Source organism: Phascolarctos cinereus, unplaced genomic scaffold (assembly GCF_003287225.1).
Source record: "Phascolarctos cinereus isolate Bilbo 61053 unplaced genomic scaffold, phaCin_HiC Scaffold_5;HRSCAF=322, whole genome shotgun sequence".
NCBI lineage: Eukaryota > Metazoa > Chordata > Mammalia > Diprotodontia > Phascolarctidae > Phascolarctos > Phascolarctos cinereus.
Genome location: NW_027555958.1, coordinates 272,679,918 through 272,700,213, shown reverse-complemented (window position 1 = coordinate 272,700,213; position 20,296 = coordinate 272,679,918). Strand labels below are relative to the sequence as shown.

Here is a 20,296-nt window from a genome sequence, read left to right as displayed (position 1 = left end):
CATGTGAGCAAAAAGATGGAGGACTAGACATTTTCTCTGATACCCACAATCTCTTAAACCTCTCCAAAACAGAAATTTATGCACTAAAGATATGGCAACTTCAGCTGTCTCCATGATCTAGGATACCTGAAACCGCAAAGAAAGCTCAAAAACAAAAACATGAACTGACCCTCCCAGACCCTGAGCTCACTCAGTACCCCCTAAGGATCTGTTACATGAATAGGGTCTTGCAACAAAACCCAGCCCTACCCCTCCATTCCTCTATCCTCTTTTCAGCCCACAGAGACCATAGCTCCAGGCTATGGAGATTTGCTCAGGGAGTTACAGACAAGAGCATATGGCAGCCTCTCAGAAACAAAAGCCTGCAGAGAGACACAACCACATTGCACAAGCATAGCAGTTCTGACAGAGCTGAGGCAGATAACCCCTTAGCACCAACGCTGCAAAGCTATGACATGACAATGGAATCCCACAGCAGCAGCACAGAAGAAGCAGAACAGGACAAAAGGACAGGCTACTATGGAGGGGGTGGAGGGTAGCGCACTATACTAAGCATGAGGGAAAGAGCACAGCATCCTGATGGGACCAGTTCTGATCATCCAAAAGACGGTATGGGGCAGAGACCTAAGTTGGTGAATCATGAATTACACAGTATGGGAGGAGGTTTAAACACTTTGAGATCTAGCCCCCAAGGAATCAGAGGGGGCAGGGTCGGAAAGTGAACAAGGGGAAATGTCGGGAGAGGGGGATCAAAATTAACAAAAATCTAAGGAAGAAGAAACACTGAACACAAGCAGATAAATCAACAAGGAAAACATCAACAATAAAATGAAATAAAGTCTCCAGATCTGGTCAATGAATTCAAGTATCTATGAATAAATACTGCAAAACCAAGGAAAATGATCCAACACCTGACGGAACAGAAGATTCTATGGAATGTAAGGAGGACACAGAATCAAAACACGTGCTCCTGAGCTGTTCAAAAAAGAGATGAAAATTATGAAAGCAGAATTTGTGGCTTGTACAGCAAAAATAATGGACAGAATAAAAGAACTGAATCTGCAAAGGCAAGTCTCACCAAAGAAACAAAAGAGAGAACAACAGGGAATGTAAATACACAAAAGTGAAAGACAATCTAGAAGAAAAGAAACAAAAAACATTACATAAAATATGCTAACTATTCAAACAACACATAATTGATCATGAAGATAAACTATACAGAGACAATCTAAGGATCACAGGCCTTCCAGAAGAACACAACAGAACAAAAAAAAAAACTTAATACCACAATGCAGCAAATAATAGATGAGAGTTGCCCAGAACTTCTGAGCAAAGAAAATGAAATACCAATCGAAAGAAATCACCTTCAGGAAAAAAAAAATCCCAAGGTTGCAAACTCCATGACACACAGTGGTTAAATTCAACAATTCAATTTAGAAACAAAGAGGTTCTGCAAGTGATCAGGAGAAAGACTTTCAAATACAAAGGAAAGGAAATCTATTAAGATTGTAAGAGCCACCAGAACTTGTAGGAAGGAATGTACTGTGTTTCAAAAAGCAAAGAAGCTCAGGATATAGACCAAGGTGACCTAACCTGCAAATCTAAGTTTAACCATAAATGGGAAAAAAAAAGGATAATTCAATAATAAAGAGGCACTTCAAACATTTTTAGAAAGAAAACCAGAATTAAAGAGATTATTTGCTTCCCGAACACCCCCAAACAACAGAAATGCCAAAGGAATAAATAAATGCATCAGCCAAAGACAGCACAGAAACACCAGCAAGAGACTTCTTTCTAAATGTACACAAGGAGACTGAGTAAAAGCAGAAGTCCCATGAAGGTAATAGTGAAGAGGCAGGATTAGGGCATTATGGACATAATATGGTGACACCTTGCCTATAGGTAAATCAATGTTTTTTGTGGAACTACATTACAACAGAGAAACTACACAAAAGGGAGAGAAGAAAGCAGGGGGAGAGAAATTTGTGATGTGCTAGAATCAAATCTAGAGCTAACAATGATCAGAAGGTGACCTCTGTGACCTCAGAAAGAGGAAAGCCTACAGAGGAGAAGGTGTAAAGGAGGGAAGAACTAAAAAGAGGGGGAAAAGAAATAGGCCTTGCTTTGGTGACGGAAGGGGGGTTGCATTGACAAATGCTCCTATGGGAAAAGAGAGATGTTCTGTGAAGGGAGATGGGGACCTTATGCTGGGTGTGAATAGGGGGATTTGGTGCTTGATAAGTCTACTAGTCCAACATTAGGAATGAGGAATCTGAACTCCTGGAGGCAACTGGCACCTGAGGGAGTGAGCGAGCATGGCCCAAGGAAAAGACTTTGAGGCAAATGGGGGAAAAGCAGAAGGGGAGAGTATAGACCAGTGGTGGGTTGCATAATCAGGGACACAGGGAGGAGCCCTCCCAAGGGGCATTATCCTCTTGACACCTAAAATAACCGGCATTGTTCTAAGAGTAGAGTACAGTGGAAAAGGGGAATCCATGCACACTCTACATGGAAGTGGCAGAACCTACTTAGGGAAGAGAGCCTTCAGAATAGATACCTTGGAAGTTCTGACTGAACAACGACTACAGAGAAAAGAGGAAGACCAGCTAATTATAGGGATCATGAATCAGAGAATGAAGGTCTAGAGTAGACAGAGAGGGTGGATAATGAAAAGAGTGGGAGAAATCTTTTTTGGAAAGGGGCACAAAAAAAAAATGAAATTTTAAAAAACTAGTGAACAGAGCCAGTTAAAGGGCAGGAAAAGAAGGATTAATCTACTTGACTGAGAGGAAAAAAAGGGGGGAAGAATTATATAACCAGATAAAATCAGGAGAGAAAAGGAACTAATAAAACTCTAAAGGGAAAGAGGTAACAAATAAGAGAAGGGGATCAAGAGTAAAGGGAAAAGAGCCCCCTTTAAAAAAGATTAAAGTAACTGAAGGAACATAGTACAAGCAGAAGGGGGGGGGAATATTATTTTAAAAAAATCAGAGACAGATGGAGAAAAACATAAACCTAACTCATAACTTTAGATGTGAATGGATTAAATAAGCCAATAAAACAAAAAAGAGCAACAGACTGGATAAGAAAATAAAACCCTACAATTTGTTGTTTACAAGAAACATTTTAAAAAACCAAGACATACACAAAATTAAACTGAGAGGATATGCCTGAACACAGTAAGCACTACATACAAATGTTAGCTATTATCAAATAAGTAGAGGAATATTCACTACTCATGACTAGGCCATGCCAATATGATAAAAATTACAACAGTACAAAAACTAATTTACATTTTTAATACCACGTCAATCAAACAAGCACCAAGGAGAGACTTCATAGAACTTGGCAAAATAATAACAAAATTCATTTGGAAAAACATATGATCTAGAATAATAAGGAAAATAATGACAAGAAGGTGGGATGAAAGTAGACTAGTACTTCCAGACCTCAAACTATATTATGAAGCTGCAGTCTTCAAACCATATGGTATTGGTTAAAGAACAGAGATCAATAAAACAGTCTAGACAAGAGAGCTTCAAAAATAACAGAACTCAATAACCCAGTATTTGATAAAGAGGAAAACATAAATTATCCTAGGAAAAAAACGCTTATTTATTCATCCATTCATTCATTCATTCATTCATTCATTCATTTATTTTTGGTGAGGCAATTGGGGTTAAGTGACTTGCCCAGAGTCACACAGTTGGTGAGTGTTATGTGTCTGAGGCTGAATCTGAACTCAGCTCCTCCTGACTCCAAGGCCGGTGCTCTACCCACTGAGCCACCTAGCTGGCCTCCCCCCCTTTTTAAAAAACTTTTCTTTAATAAAAACTATTGGGAAAACCAGAGAGCAGTCTGACAAAAATTAGGCTTAAACCAACACCTTATACCATATTCCACAATACATACAAACAGATATGCAACTTTAATATTAAAGATCATACTATAAAAAAAATTGGAAGAAAAATAGATCACATACTATCACACATCACAGCTATAGGTAGGAGATATATCCTTAACCAAATAATAGAGACAATTACAAAAGATAAAATAGATAACGTTGATTACTTGAAACTGAAAAGCTTCTGCACAAAATTAATGCACTTCAGATAAGAAAGGAAGTGGTCAAATGGAAAAAAATCTTTGTATCAAATTTCTCTGATAAGGATTTAGTATCCAAGACATATAAACAATTAACAAATACATATAAGAATAATAGTCATTACCCAATAGATAAATAGTCAAAAGATTTCAACAAACAGTTCTCAAAAGAACACATATCTACAATCACATGAAAGAATGCTCCAAATCTCTAACAATAAGAGAAATGGAAATCAAAATAACTCGTTTTACCTCACACCCTGCAAATTAACAAAAATGACAAGAAAAAAAATGAAAACATTTAATACATTGTTGTTGGAGCTGTGAAATAGTTCAAGCATTTTATAAAACAATTTAGAATTATGCAAATAAAATTACTAAAATGTCCATTCTCTTTGAACCATAGATTCCATTACTGGGCTTATTCTCCAAGAAAGCCATTGTTAGGAAGAAAATCCCCACATACTCCAAAATATTTATAGCAGCACTTTTTGTGATAACTAACAACTGGGGAACAACTAAAGAAATTGTGGTATATTAATGTAATGGAATAATGCTATAATGGAACTGTGATGTAAAAAATTATGTGTGACGAATACTGAGAAGCATGGAAAGATCTACATGATCACTGACGCAGAATCAAGTAAGCAGAACCAAGAAAACAGTATACACAGCAACTACAAGAATGTAAATGAAAAGAACACCACACCAAAAAATCAAAAGTGTGACAAAATTATAAAGATCAAACAGGACTCCAATGAAGTTATGAAAGAACACTTTGAGAGGTCCACAAGTGCTACACATTGCACGTTTTCACACTTTTTCACTGTATTGATCAATTGTGCTGATTTTCTTACTTCTCTACAAAATAGTAGGTGGCTCTCTGGGAGAGGGACGGGAAAAGGGCAGGATACTGGGGATAACCATAATGATGTAAGAAACAGAATCCATCAATACAAACTTTACTTTTTTTAAGTTTTAAAATAAACATAAAAGCTTCATTTTTCACAAAAAAAAATAGGAAGGCATGAGAAAGAATACCAAGTACTCTTGGTAGTGTTTAGTGGGAGGCATGATCATAAAGTGATGACAGTGTTACTCATTCTGCAAGTATTTATTGAGTACCTACGGCAAGCCAGGCATTATGTGAGTGAGGTGCTATAGAAGATGCAAAAAACAAACAAACAAAAAAGATGTGATCCCCATCCTCCTAGAGCTACGATCTCTTAGCAAGAGAGATAAAACACATACAAAAACAACTGCCATGCAAGGCATAATGTCAAAGTCCAATAGTGCTATGTTAAGTCAGTGGAGAAAGAGGTAACATGAAAAGAATATAAGTTATACCTACCATCTTTCCTCTTTCTTTTACCTAGCCCTCTACCCTCCTCTCTCCCCTCTCCATTAAGAAATAAGAATACCAGATAGTCAAGTGGAGGTAGTGAGAAGAACAGCTCTACTCCAAAATTCTAAAAGCAGATTACTATTTTATACCAACAAAGTTATCTTCTCCATAAGAATTCAGTGTTTTTCACACTAAAGCCTAATCCAAAAGCAATCCTTTTGAAACAAGTATATTATAGTTCTGGCTTGTAGCATTTGACAGATATATATCCAAGCACAAAGAGTTTTGAAACCAACTGGACCCATACCAAATCTTGTCCAAGGTACCACATCAACCCTAAATTATGTTTCTTTTCTAGGATGGACAGACACTAATAAAATAAAAAGTCAATGAGAATCTGACATGGCAATCCAAAAATCCAACAGCATTCTTGCATAATTATTCAGAAATGTCCCCAAAAGACTCCTATCCAGAGGTCTCTAGCTTGGCTGAAAATATGCCTCTCTATCCTCTTCAACAGCCATGGACAGGAAGGCAGGTGACTCATTTATTCACAAATACAGGAATAAATAGTGGAAAGTTTAGCCACTTCTCCACCAGCAGTGGAAGAAACCAACTACGTGGAAGTAACAGAGATACCATTCTTGACAATCCTCTCCAACCCAAGACCATAACTCCAAAACAAGAGATAGTCACCCCGCCAGAAGGAAGAACCTGATAATTCAAATCAGGCAGGCAAGCAAAAACCAGGTCTTAACAGCAGGTGTAGCTGGATTTTTCCAAGATCAGAAGACTGAAAGTGCACTTCTCAGGGCACATAACCACCCCACAAAGAGCACAAGACCACAGAAAGAGGGGAATTTCTGGTAAACAAATGACATGTTGAAATCTAGTCATTCAACTAGATGTACACATTAATATGATGAATAATCATATCACATGTCCCTGACTACTTCCACTTCTGTTTCTTCTGCAATTTATTGCCTTTTCCTGTGAGCCTTAATGATATCCGTTAAAGTCTCCTGGAGTTTAAAATCTACAGGGTAAGAAAAAGAACACTGAACTAGAAGTCCAGAAAGGAGGCTCTATTCCAGGATCTGTCTGGCTTCAGGCAAGTCACTTCACTGCAAATAATATTCTACCTCCCACCACCCTGCCTTTGGATGGGTGCTGTCTCCCGCGCTTGGTGCTCTCCCTCACCTCCACTTCTAAGAGTCCCTAGCTTTATATCTCACCTCTCGTTAGATTAAGTTCCTTGAAGACAGGGACTAGCTTTGTCCTTTTTTTATATTCTCAGTGCTTAGCATCTTACCTAGCAGAAAGTAGAAGCTTTAAAAAGTTTGACTGTCTGACCTGTATGAAGCCTTTCCTGATCCTCCCCATTGTTAGTACTCTCCCTACCAACCCTAAAACTCGTCTGAATTTACTCTGTGTACATTTTATTCCCCCTAGTAAAACATAAGCTCCTTGAGGGCAGGAACTGCTTCATTTCTGTATCCTCAGTGCTTAACACGGGCCCAACACATACCAGGCACTAATAAAAGCCTGTTGAGTTTAACTGGATTAAGGTGTCTGGGGCCTCATTTTCTACAACTGTAAAATGAGGGAAAGGAACCAGATGTAATTACTTGCAATTACAACAATTTTTATGATTCCATGACCAGAGTTAAGAGGACCAAGAAATTACTATAAGCACAACGAGAACATTTCATACTTCACACTCCAATGCCAAAATCCGAGTATTTACTCAGACCTGATCCAAAAGCAAGAATTCTCTTATTAGTCTTCTATGTAAATTAAAACACTTCCTACAATGAAGAGATTCTCCTCAGGACTCTCCACATCAATGTAACAAAAAGCTGATGCACTAAACATACTGACTTCAACTTACCCAATCCTACCATCACCACTAGCTCCCATCCCATACCTCTCCCCCCTTCTCAGCTAAAGTCTTTGAGAAAGCTGCCTCTTTTCCTCTCATTTGCTTCTAAATCCTCTGCATTTTGGCTTCTGACTTTATTATTCACCTGAAATCTCTCTCTCCCAAGTTATCAATGATCTCTTCATGACCAAATCTTGTCAGCCTTCCTCCTTCTTGACTGTTCTGTAGCATTTTACACTGCTGATCACTTTCTCCTCCACCAGGATGCTCACTCTTCTCTGGATTCTCATGACACTGCTCTCTCCTAGTTTTCCTACCTAAGGAAGACTCCCAAGACTCTATCCTAGACCGTTTTTTCTTTTTCCTCTACACTATCTCACCAGATCCTACAAGTTCAATTATCTTTTCTATGTAGATGACTTCTAGGTCTATACACTTAGTCCCAGTCTCTCTTTTGTTGCAATCTGGCTGATATTACCAACTGCCTTTGGGTCATCTTGAATTCAGTGTTACACAGGTATCTCCAACTCAACACACCCAAAACAGAACTTACTATCTTTACCCTTAATCTTCCCTGTTACTATTGAGTACACCACCATCTTTTCAGTCACTCAGGATCAAAACCTGATTGTCACACTCCATTCCTCACTCATATTCATTGAACACACCCAATCTGCTGTCAAATCTTGTTCTATCTACCTTCACAGCACCACTTACAGATACCCCCTTCTCTCTACAAATACAGTCAGCATTCAAATTCAAACTCTCATGTCGTCATGCCTCACTGGCATGTGGCCTGCTGGTGCCTCAAGCCTCTCCCCACTCCATACTCAGCTGCCAAAGTGATTTTCTAAAGTGAAGGCCTAACCAAGTACCTGCCACTACTAAATAAACCCCAATGTTTACTACCTCCAAGACCAAATATAAAGTCTTCCATTTGGCATTTAAATTTCTTCTTAACTTTACACACACACACACACACACACACACACACACACACACACACACACACCCAGCTACACTAAACTACTTGTCTTTCCACATTCCATGTTCCATCTCCCTACCTTTGTATCAACTGTCCTCCATGTCTGGAATGCTTTCCCTCCTTACCTTCACCTCTCTTAAGTCACCCTGGCCTCATTCAAATTTCAGTTTAAATACCATTTTCCTCAGGAAACCTTTCCCAGTCCCCCCAGCAGCTAGCCTTCAGCTCTGAGGTTATCTTCCATCTACACTGTATGTATCTTGTACATACCTAATTATTTACATGTTGTCTCCCCATTAGATGAGTTCTCTGAGGTCAGGAAATGAATTTACCTTTCTTTGCATCCCCAGTGCTTACAGAGTGCCAGGCATATAGCAGAATTTAATAAATGCTTTTTGACTGCGAAAAAAAAAAAAGGAGGGGGATAGTAATTTCAATCCCTCCAGAAATACACATACCGTATTTTCAGGTCCCTCCCGACTACGGGAGGCTGGCACCATCTCCAGCTTGGCATTGTTAGGAAGATTGGCAAATCTCCACTGCAGGGAAAGATCGAGCACATTCCTCTGAAACCTGCAAAACAAACCAAAGTTCTCACCACAAGCTGATAGCACATTACCCTGAAGCTACCTGCCACACCCAACCCCAGCCAAAATCCATGAATTAAATCCTCCAGAAACAAGGACATAAGACTAGCAGTTTATCTGCCTGGAGACTCCCACTACCATTGACATTTCAAACTAGACCAAAAGTTAAAGAACTGAAAGTTTAAAGTGGTCAAAAGCTAGAGCTGTCAAAGCACAACAAAACATCCAGGATCAAAGAGGAACTTACAAAGTTTTGAAGCAACGGCCATCGAACAAGGTTCCTTTAGGTGCTATCAGGGAAAAGAAAGGGCCAAAGGGCCTTCATTCTCTTCAATAAATTATATTTATCATGATTACCAGTAAGATATTGGGGGAGGGGAGAGGAGAGGACGATCAACTGAAAATCAAGTTATTTCAGTACATCATTTCACCTACTGCATTTTCTTCACCCCTCCCTTTCCCCATATCCACACCAAACCTTTTAATCAAGCTCCTAACAAAAAAGCAAAACAAACAGGATTCTTTTCAGTTCTCCTTCCCATCCCCAGGAGGAGGTAATTAACAAGTGAGAATGTGATCAAAAGCCAGGCTACAAGGAAGAGGAGGGAAAAAGGGAAATTGACAATACACAATCCAGGTAATTTTTCCATTATCTGAAAGCTGGTTAACTGGTGAACACAAACACAAATCAAGTCTCCTTGGACTGAACAGGCATAATATACCAGCTTTAAAACTAGGCTCGAAATTCAGTTAACAAGCATTCTAATCTTGGAGCCAAAACTAATTTTACTTGTGACCCTGGACAAGTTACTTAATATTTATGTGTCTCTTAGCTTGGTAAAAATTAATTACCATAGAAATGCTATATAATTTAATGATAGTTAAAGCCTTCCACCAGACTAAAGAAGCTGCCAGTCTGGATCAGCAACTAAAAGCCCATAGCATAGGTTTGGAAATACCCTAATCCTCATGCAAAGAAGGGAATCAAAACACCTGGGAGTTCAAGAGGATAAGGTTTCTCAGAAGTAAATGAGGGGAATTAAGAGATCTAAGGTGTAAGTAGTAAGAGGAAATATCAGAGTCCAGGAGGGAAAAGCAGATCACAGAATCATAAAGGACATGGGTAGGTCTCAGAAACAGGAAACCAAAACTTCCACTGATCTTTATTAGTGAACCCTCCTTCCCAATTAAAATTCTAGGAGGCATGGTCTATCACTATTCTCACTATTTCACAAACAGGGAAACTGGGATGAGGAAAGCCAAATTAGCCAAGGGCTGGGATTACAATAAGCAAGCAAGCTCCTGACTTCCAGTTCACATCACATATGGATTCATCACAAACTATACCCCTATTCATATAGGGTAAAGAAAAAAGAGAATCATTGAGAAGGGAAGGAAACAAGAGACAGGAAGAAAAAAACTAGTAAATTTCAGAAGAGTCATGCTAAGAAAAACATTTCTCCATATAAATTGATAGAAAACTTGCCCCTAATTTATCCTTCCTAAAACAAAAGAAAAACTAGAGTGGGAGATGGAAGGAGAAAGAAAGTAAACTCTCCTTCCATTTACCTCATTCACTTACTCCAAACCTCATAAAACTTGTAAGAGTAAGGATTTTTTAGCGCTAGTAATGCCACAGGTTTAGGAAAGTACAGCTGCTAAACATCCAAAAAATATTACTGTCTCTCACCCCAATGTATAAAGAAGAAAGACTGTGTGAATCACTAGATGTAAAACAAAACATAAATTACTCTATATATATATATAAATAATATCCTTTAAGGCATGAGAAGTTTAAAAAGTTAGAAGAAGAACTCTGAGAGAAATTTAAAAGGCAGGGAGGGAAGGTGTGTGAAATTTGAAAATGTACAAAGTGGTCAGATAGATAACATAAATGCTAAGATATTACTGAAAACAACCAATGATTTTTCTGAATCATTAACAACCAACCCAGGAAAGTTCAAAAGATTAGGAAATGGGTAAACATCACATCAATCTTTAAAACTGGATCAAAAAATAACTTTGGAAGTTGAAACATAATAAATTAGATTTTTTAGTGCGAAAGTGGAACAGATAGCGAAAAATTCAAAAACAGGTTAAGAGATCTGCAAGGTAAAATATTTCAGGTTGGGGAAAAAACAAATAACAAGTTTTTTCTATAGATTATGGCATTTTTAAAAATAACAGACTTAGGAGATTAAAGCAAAAAAGCAACCGAACTACCATGATGCATTAAGGGAACCCCAACTGCCTTAAAAAAAAAAAAAGATTAGAGACTGTTAAGAAAAAAAGACAGATTCATCTTGAAATTCTACAATTAGCCAATACAAGATATGGCTATCTTCTTAAAGAAATAAAAAGATTACAAGTTAGATTATTATCATACTACATGGATGCAATCAAGAAGCATATTCTAGCGGAAACAGCCCTAGATGGTTAGAACTAGGAACTCTAGGCTCAGTTCTATAACCTTGAGCAAGTCCCTTCACCATAAGTACCTTCATTTTCTCATCTATAAAATGGATATTATACCACTTCTCTACCTCATATATTTATTAGGTTATTTACCTCAAAGATAATGTTTTCACGTAAGTACTTTCTCCATAGACATAGGGTGAAATCCTTCTATGCCTCAGGAAATGTTATGTGATCAAGAAGTTATCACCTAAGCACCAACCTTCTAGTGAGATATTTCTCTAACTTAGCTAAGCTAAGCTCTTGAACAACACCATACAGTCTTTTGACAGAACTTATACTTATGTTCTGAAATAAAACTGAGAAAACAGATATGAAAACATCTCAAAAGAATTTTACATTTTTTTCTTCATTATGACTAAAACGGGAAAGGTAAGTACCTTCTAATAGACTCTGGGATTTATTGTTTTTCTTTCCAGTCTTCTATGTTCTTAACTCTCAAAACCCTAAGCAGTAGCTGCTAAAAGTATACTTACTTCAAGATTCACTGATTTCAATGTGGTTACTGCCTTCATCAATGAAAAGGGCAACCTCCCTCCACACCTTAACAGAAAGTCTTTGTGAACTGCTATGGTTGAAAAAGAGAGGTATTGTGGAACAGTGGAAAATGACTAGACTTAGAGTAAAGAAGACCTGGGTTCAAGTTCTAACCCCAACATATACTAGTTGGGTAACCATAGGCAAATTACTTAACGTGGTAGTACCACAAGCTACTCTCTAAGGTTATAAGTTACAGAAGAGTTGCTGAGTTGTCACTCTTCATTGATATAAGAAGTTTCCACAATGGCAATTCTCTAAATTGATGAAGTTACAAGTCCAGACCTCAATGTAACTGAAAAAACATTATCACCTAGTAAGCAAATCCCTGGTGATAAGCCTTTCCAAACATAAGATTAAGCTGGTCTTCTGATGTCAGTCATATGCCATTTATGAGGTCTATACTCAAGGACTTCCAGCTTAATGGGACTTGCCAGAGGTTGTATCCCATTGGCACAGCCTTCAAGAGCCCAAGATCAACTCTACAGCATGAAGAAGCAATGGCGCAGAACTTTAATGGAAACAAAACTAAGTATACTATAAGAGTAATTTCCTAAAGGGGCAACTTTTCTTTTTCTAACTATGCCTGAGCCTTTGAGCCTTTGTGCTTTTCAAGCTTAAGGGCTGTGTATCCTTCCTCTCTGTTCCAGAGATCTAGGTACGTGTACTGATCCTAGTAGCATGATTCCCAGACCAAAAAAGGCAACTATATAAAGTCTGACTCACTTCAGATCATATTCACTTGGATTGAAGTTCTGTTGCCGACAGGTGTCCTCCAAAACCTGCCAAAAAATGAAGGGGGTTTAAATTACTCTGTCCAGGGCAAGTGACTCTGTTATTAGAAACAAGTACTACTGAGTAGCCATGGATTGAAGGAACTAGAAGTGACCACAGAAATCATGTAATCCAATTCCCTCATTTTACAGATGGAAAAACTGCAGCTAAGGGAAAAGTGACTTAAGACAACAGTGAATTATCGATAGATATGGGACTAGAACCCAGGTCTTCTAACTCCTCCAGCATATTTCCACCAAGTCACACAACATCACTCTACGGATCCCAGATTTAATCGTCATATATGTCAGTTAGGTTTACCTAGGGAAAAACACAGCTTCATATTCCACTCTCAATCTGTCCAGTCATCTGGAAAACGCACATCTTTGTAGTCACAACGGTGATCTGATGAAAGCAAATGAGTGCCTTATCAAAAATCTGTTCCTACCGCTTCAGGGAGGGGGAAAAAATAACTCAAAAGTTCGTGCTCTCCTAAAAGGGTCGGGGGTCAAAGGTCAACACCCTCAAAAACAAAAGATCCAAAGGTTCAGGTGAGAGACAGGTGGCTATGAAGGCCTTAGTCCCGAGTCACCTCCTGAATGGAGGAGGGAGAGTGTGGCAGGAGACGTCCTGTCACAGCCCCTCTCATCCCCCCCCCCCATCCCACGTTTCTCCCTAGAGCCCTCAGAAGAGGCCCGCCTCAACTCAAGAACCTTCGAGGGCCTCGCCCCCATTGGTCAACCGAAGCCCCGCCCTTTCCCTCGGACACGCCCCCAGGGCATGCCGTCGCTTCCCATCCCACCCCACCCCCATCCCCACCCCCCCCAGCAGAAGCCAACCGCAAGAGGCCCAGCTGCGGCCTCAGCCCGCCCGCCGCAACTAAGGACCTTCTGACGGACAGCTCCCGAGCCTCCTCTCCCCGCCCGCCGCACCTGCAATAACACGGTGCTTGGCGCCACCTTCACCGTGAGGCGCCTCCCGTTCGGAGTCAGAACCGACACCGCGGGGCCCCCACTGCTGCCCGAGGCCGCCATCTTCCGATCACGTGACCGCCCCCTCCCAGCCGGCTCTTAGTCAAACAACTTTATTGGTAAAAGAGCCCGGAAGAACAGCTCAGGTCAGGGAGGGGGCGGGGCCTGAGCTTCACTTCCGCTTCTGGACCAATCCCAGCTGGAGAAGCCTACTCTGCCCCCTCCTCCTCCTTCTCCTCCTCACTCCAGGCGCATCCTCCCCAGAGACCTGCTCCTCCAGGTGCTAAGCCCCGCCCCCCGTCCTTAGAGCCAAGTCAACCGCAATGAGAGCTTTATGTGTATGTAATGCTTTAAAATGTGTAAAGCACTTTACAAATGTTATCTCATTTGATCTTCACAACAGTCTTAGGAGATGGGTACTATTATTATCCCCATTTTACAGATGAGAATACTAAGGCCTAGAGAGGTTAAATAACTTGCTTAGGGTTGCACAATTAGAAAGTATCCAGGACAGGATTCAAACTCTGTTCATCCTGACTTCAAACCCAAAGCACCGCTTAGTCGCCTAAATAGCTATCCTGTTGCCTTGACAACAAGTATTTATTAAACATTTACTATGTGCCAGGAACTGCAAACATTTGTTAAATGGTTACTGTGTGCCAGGAACTGCACTGTTGTGTCAAGGAGCCCGAATCCAGGCAGTTTGGTGTAGTAGGATGGAGCAAAGAAGACCTGAGTTTCTATCTCAGGCACTCATTAGCTATGCATCAAGTCCTGGTTGTACAAGGCATCACTTACCTGGGCCTCAGTTCCTCATGTCAAATAAAGCAGCAGAGTGAAATAATAAAGTCCCTTCTAGCTGTAAATCTCTATGATTCTGTGACCTGAGACAATCCCTTCTCCCTGTCTCTCACTTCCCTCCGAGGACCCTTGAGAAAGCAGTGGAACTGGGAGAGTAGGGGAGTGATTCTTCAATACATTCAATTTAACATTTCTGTAGAGTCTTCTACTCACCAGACACTGTGCACTGAGAACCCCTGGTCAAAAAACAACAGTCCCTGCTGCCCTCAAGGAGCTTTCCAATCTATCTGTTGGGTAGATGGACAGATAAGTAAATACAAAATAGATTCAGGAGGCAAGCACTGGTAGTTGAGGGGCAGGGAATCAAAAAGATGTCAAAGAGGATATGGGACCTAAGCAGAGTCTAGAAGGAAGCTAGGAACGCTAAGAAGAGAAGATGGAGAAGGCCTATATTTATATTCATTCCCTGTGTATCTTGAACATCAGACCCTTATATCCGATACAAAGATTTTTTTTTCAATTGACTACATTCCCGGTTTATTTTCAGGCAAAAGCTTTTCAATTGCATGTAACAAAAATCATCTATGTAACCATTTGTGATCACCTCTATCTTGGTTTATTTAGAATTCTTTCTCTGCTCATAGTTATGAAAAGTAACCAATTTGGTTCTCTTCTAATTTTTTAGTACATGGCCCTTTACTATTCTGGTCACTTGTCCTTTTTGAATTTATTGTGCTATAAGGTGTAAGACAGTGGTCTAACCCTAATATCTGCTAAAATGCTTTCCAGTTTTCTCAGCAATCCTTATCACATAGAAAGTTCTTCCCTGAGTACTTCAATGTTTTCAAGGTTACAGAACACTATGTTAATTGAATTCAGTTGTTTCTGATTCTTCCTTCTCTAGTCTGTTTCACTGATTTATTTTTCTATTTTTCTCCAGTGCCAAATTGTTTTTATGATTGTTGCTTTACTGCATGATTTAAGTACAAGAAAGAAGTGCTATTATCCCTACTTTTTGCATTATATCCTTTGACATTCTAAACCTTTTGTTCCCTCAAATTTTTTTTAATTCTATAAAGTATTCCCTTTATGGTTTGATTGGTATAGAACTAAACCTATAAATTAATTTTTGTAGTATCATCATTTTTATTATATTGGCATGTCCAAGCCATGAGCATTGAATATTCCTTTCATTTTTTAAGTCACTTATTATTTCATTAAGCAGCATTTTGTAATTGTAGCTATGCATTTCTGAATGTGCTTTGGTAAATTGATACCCAGGTATTCTATGTATTTTGAATGTTATTTCCCTTTCCATTATTTATGCCTGATTTAGTTATTTCTATCTAGAAATACTATTGCTTTTTATAGGTTTATTTTGTATTCTACTTTATTGAAACTATTTCAATTAGTTGGGGTTTTTTTTTGCTTCTTCTCTAGGACTTTCTAAGTAAACAATTACATCATCAACAAATAAGGACTTTTGTCTACTCTTTGCCAGTGTTTATGCCTTTAATTTCTTGCTATTGCTAGAAAATTTCTAGAATGATGTCAAATAACAGCAAGGAAATAGGACATCCTTGTTTTATGCCTATACTTGAGAGAGAGACAGAATATCACATTATATATGTAATATCAGATTTTTCAATGTACTACGTACCAGGACCTCTGCTATCTAACCTCTTTTCAGCCCTTACTCATTACCAAAGATTGGAGAAAAAGAAGACAGAGTGGGGAATGATGGCAAGGGGCCTTGAGATGAAGAAAAGTATCACAGAAAGAATTAACAGAGCCTTTTCTTAAATTTTCTCAATAAAATAAGAGGTGAGGTCTTCAGCTGAGAGGGTGGGATAAGAGAGAGGCATGGGAAGCTTGAGGAAAAAAGAGTTTGAAATAGCTTCTGTGGAAAGTGAGACAAGAAATCAATTAGAGAAGGATAAAAGGATTACTTTGCTGAAGCAAAGACTCACATGTGATTAGTTCATACAAATTCTTAGTGTTGCTACTCACTTCAGTTGTGTGACTTCCTTCAGCTCCATTCAACATCATGTGAGTAGGAGTAGCTATAGCAGATGTCAGGAGTAATCCAGGGTTGGGTTTTGACAAGGAATGAGTGGCAAAGGGCTCATGAATTCAAACAAACAATACAGTGTAGAGTTGAAATAACTATAAGGTCTCAACTGGAAAGAGAGGAGGGTGAAGTGAGAGAAGGGGTAATAGCCTAAGAAAGCACCAAGGCCTAAAGGGATTAGAGGACATTATCAGGGCCAAGAATATCTTTACAAGGGTTGAAACAGGAGAGAAAGAATGCTTAGAGATTATGGTCAGATAGTGAAATGCTAAGATTTTTATCATTGAGATGGAACAGTATGGGTAATAGTGAGATCCAGGATGTGGCCATCTATGGTATGTCCAACATGGAGTAGAGGAGTAGGTGTATAGTATTTGAGAAGATTGAAGAACTGAGAGGTTGGAACTTTAAGGGAGCATCAACATAAATTTTGAAGTCCACTAGTATAAGAGCAGGAGTTGGAAGGTTGAAGACAGTGAGCCAAGTATTGAACCTGAGAAGGGAGAGGAGGATAGCATATGACAACCACCATGATCTATATGGGATGCAAGATGTTAATAGGGAGGGGAAGCTGGGTGGCGCAGGGGATAGAGCACCGGCCCTGGATTCAGGAGGACCTGAGTTCAAATCTGGCCTCAGAGACATAACACTTACTAGCTGTGTGACCCTGGGCAAGTCACTTAACCCAAAACCAAAAAAAAACAAAACAAGATGTTAATAGAGTGAACTAAAAAGGAAGAGAGATTGCCGGGTGATGAGAGCAAAGGGAGGGTCTAAAAGTGGAAGTGAGATATGTGTAATATTCCAGTTCTCCCTCTAGAACTAATGTGAAGGGAGTGTGAGAGATGACATGGCCAGTGCTGGACAAAAGGAGCAGGAATGTAGTATTATTTGGGTGAAAGCAGATATTACTGAGTGCAAGTAGAAGGAAGGAGTTTGAGAAGAAGAGGCCCAGAATAAAGAGAATTGTGAAACAGTAATTCCCAGAAGCAAAGTAGAAGGGGTGGATAAAGTTGGGATGAGATATGAGAAGGGTAGGGTTGAGGAAGATGGGGATGAGAAAAAGGACATCAGAGTAAGGAAAGTTTACTTCTAAGCCTCCAGTGATTAAGTAAAAGAGAAGCAGAATTTGCTATCCATAAGTGTAGCAATGGAGGTCAGATGAATTAGAATTTTCATAGTCTCAGAGCTACCTCTGCAGCTCTTTGCACTGGGCTGGGTGGTAGTGTTGGGGTCAAGGCCAAGAGCAGTAGACTGAGTGTGGCCTGCTCCACAGGGTTAGGAGCTTTAAAAATGTGTTTTTCTTATTTGTATATTTTGAAATCTCAACAAGCACGAATATTCTTATATACAAAGAATAACCAAAAAGGATGATTGTATATGAAACCATGAATCTTTATTATATACAGCTTGGTTTTTTTAAGGTATATATTAAATTCAACACAGTATCAACACTGCCCTGGTTGGGTTGTCTATGTCTCCTTCTGAACTTTCTTCTGCTTCTTTTGGTGTATTTTTAAATATTTCATTGATGCTCTTCTTTTCTTCTTTTTTTTTGACATGACTATAATTTCCCACCTCATTACTCCCCATCATGTTTCCCCTTCTCAAAAAAAAACTACTCCCTTGTAAAAGTAAGTAGTTTACTAAAACAAATCTACATATTGTTCATGTCTGAAAATTTGTCTGCTGTATCCATAGTCCATCATCTCTTTGCCGGGAGGTAGGAAACATGGTTCAGTCTTTTGGAACTTTGATTGGTCATTGCATTCATAATTATTCTTAAGTCTTTCACACTTGCTTTCCTTTAAATATTGTAGCTATTGTATACAATGTTCTACTGGTTCTTCTCACTCCATTCTTCATCAGTTTACACAAGATTTCCCAGGTTTCTCAGAACCTATCCTTTTCATCCTTTTTAAGGGCACAGTAACATTCCATTATATTCATACACCATAAGTTTTTTAGCCATCCCCCAACTGATGGGCACACGTTTTGTTTCCAGTTGTTCATGACTACAAAAAGTGCTTTTGTAAATATTTTTTATATACGGGCCCTTTCCCTCTTCTTTTGATCTTTTTGGAGTTAAATTCCTTTAATAGACTATTAGAGGAACCTTTAATAGAAAAGGACCTTTAATAAAATAGAAGACTTTCAAGTATTCTTAATGAAAAGAGCAGAAGTGAGTAGAAACTTTGAAATACAAACAAAAGAGTTGTGAAAAACCTAGAGAAATAAATGCATTTGTACAAATGGAAGAGATTATATGATAAAGGGCTTATATTCTAACACAAGAGAAGAATCAAGTATCCCTAAAGAACTTTAATGTCTTCAAGTGTCATAGAAAAAACTAAGTAAGAGAAGCCAAACTTGGTGGTCATAAAAGATAAAAGAAAAGGGAGATAAAAAAGAACATATTAGGGAAGAAAGAAGGAAGGTAGGGAGCTCATTTCTTTTAATCAAGCCCTTGAGAAGAGTATGTAGACACGGAGGAAGGAGTAGGGGAACTGGTACCACAAGAACCTTATTCTTATCTAAACTGCTTAGAGGGTTGAAAACACAGACACACGAAGTTTATGGTATACAAAAACATTTAACTTGAGAGGGAAACAGATGGGGACAATGAGAGGAGCAGTGGGGTTGGTTAAAAGGGAGGATTATGTTGGGGAGAAATTACAACAAATAAAACAAATTTCAGATTCACCAGGTAGATGATGATTGGGGAATAGAAGAGGTGAGGAACAGTAAAAAACAAATGATCAAGGTCTAGGAGAGAAAAGAGGAAGGACATAATCTTTGTCTTTCACCACTATCTAGATAGTCATCTATTCCCCTTCCATCCTAACCCCCAGGGATTGGGAGACAAAGACAAAAAATAGTTTAAGAGTTTAGAGTTTAGAGGAGAAAGAGATAAATAACATTCATAACCATGAACATGAATGGGATAAACTCATTTGTAAAACACAAGAGAATAGCAGAATTGATTAGAAAGCAAAACCTAACAATGAATTGTTTAAAAATATAAGTACTATGCTCTGGCTCACTATCCCAGAATATTCTCATATACAAAGAATTGCCAGATATAACCCAAAGAATAACCCAGAGTTAGGCCCACTATATCTGCCCCTCAGGGTTTTGAGGGTGCCCCTGAGGGGTTGAGGTATCTCTTTTCTAATGCCATCTATTTAAGCCCTTATACAGAGGTGTTCCCCTACATTATTAGATAAGAGTAATTTACTTGCACTCCAATTCCACTTAATTAAAATTAGTTAGCTTTTACATAGGGATGTTTACCTTGAAGATACAGTAACAACCAAAGTACAAACATTTCCCCGCCTCCAACACTATGGGGGCATAATTTCCCTTTAACCATTTTGTTTTCTGGTCTGGGGAGAGTAATCTCAGACCTAGCACCTTGGCGTATCAAATTCGTGTTCACGTGGGACATGACTGCCCTATGAGTCCTTATCTCAAGCACTGGGTTGGATCTTTACTTTACTCCTTCTGACATTAATGCTGAACTAGCTACAAAACCTGACATAGACTCAATACCCAGATGCCTGATCTTTCAAAATTCACACAGCCTATATTCACGGGTCTACATGTTGGTCTTAAGAGAAGAAGCCCCAATACTTCTCCCCTCACAACATTTTCTTTCATTAATCAAACTAAGAGCAAAAGGTCCTGCCAACAAGGAAGCTAAGGCCTATTGAAGTTCCACAACTGTAGCCAGTCAAAGAGGCTGATGTCTACCACATGATTAG

The 20,296-nt window shown here is 39.0% G+C and overlaps 1 protein-coding gene across 8 annotated transcripts in view; it reads right to left on the bottom strand.

The window, feature by feature from the left end:
• Positions 1–13,763, bottom strand: part of ASPSCR1 (ASPSCR1 tether for SLC2A4, UBX domain containing) — a 128,683-nt gene extending 114,920 nt beyond the window's left edge. For 2 of the 8 annotated variants that reach the window (XM_021000823.2, XM_021000824.2), the window contains exons 1-3: positions 13,622–13,763; positions 12,642–12,697; positions 8,775–8,889 (exon numbers count right to left, since the gene is read on the bottom strand). In XM_021000823.2, the coding sequence (XP_020856482.1) occupies positions 8,775–8,889; positions 12,642–12,697; positions 13,622–13,723 (273 nt within the window). In that variant the 5' untranslated portion in view covers positions 13,724–13,763. Of the gene's footprint in view, positions 1–8,774; positions 8,890–12,641; positions 12,698–13,010; positions 13,098–13,621 lie in introns of those variants that run through there. The other 6 variants (XM_078155867.1, XM_078155870.1, XM_078155872.1 and 3 more) reach the window with 5 other exon arrangements.
• Positions 13,764–20,296: the final 6,533 nt, after the last annotated feature.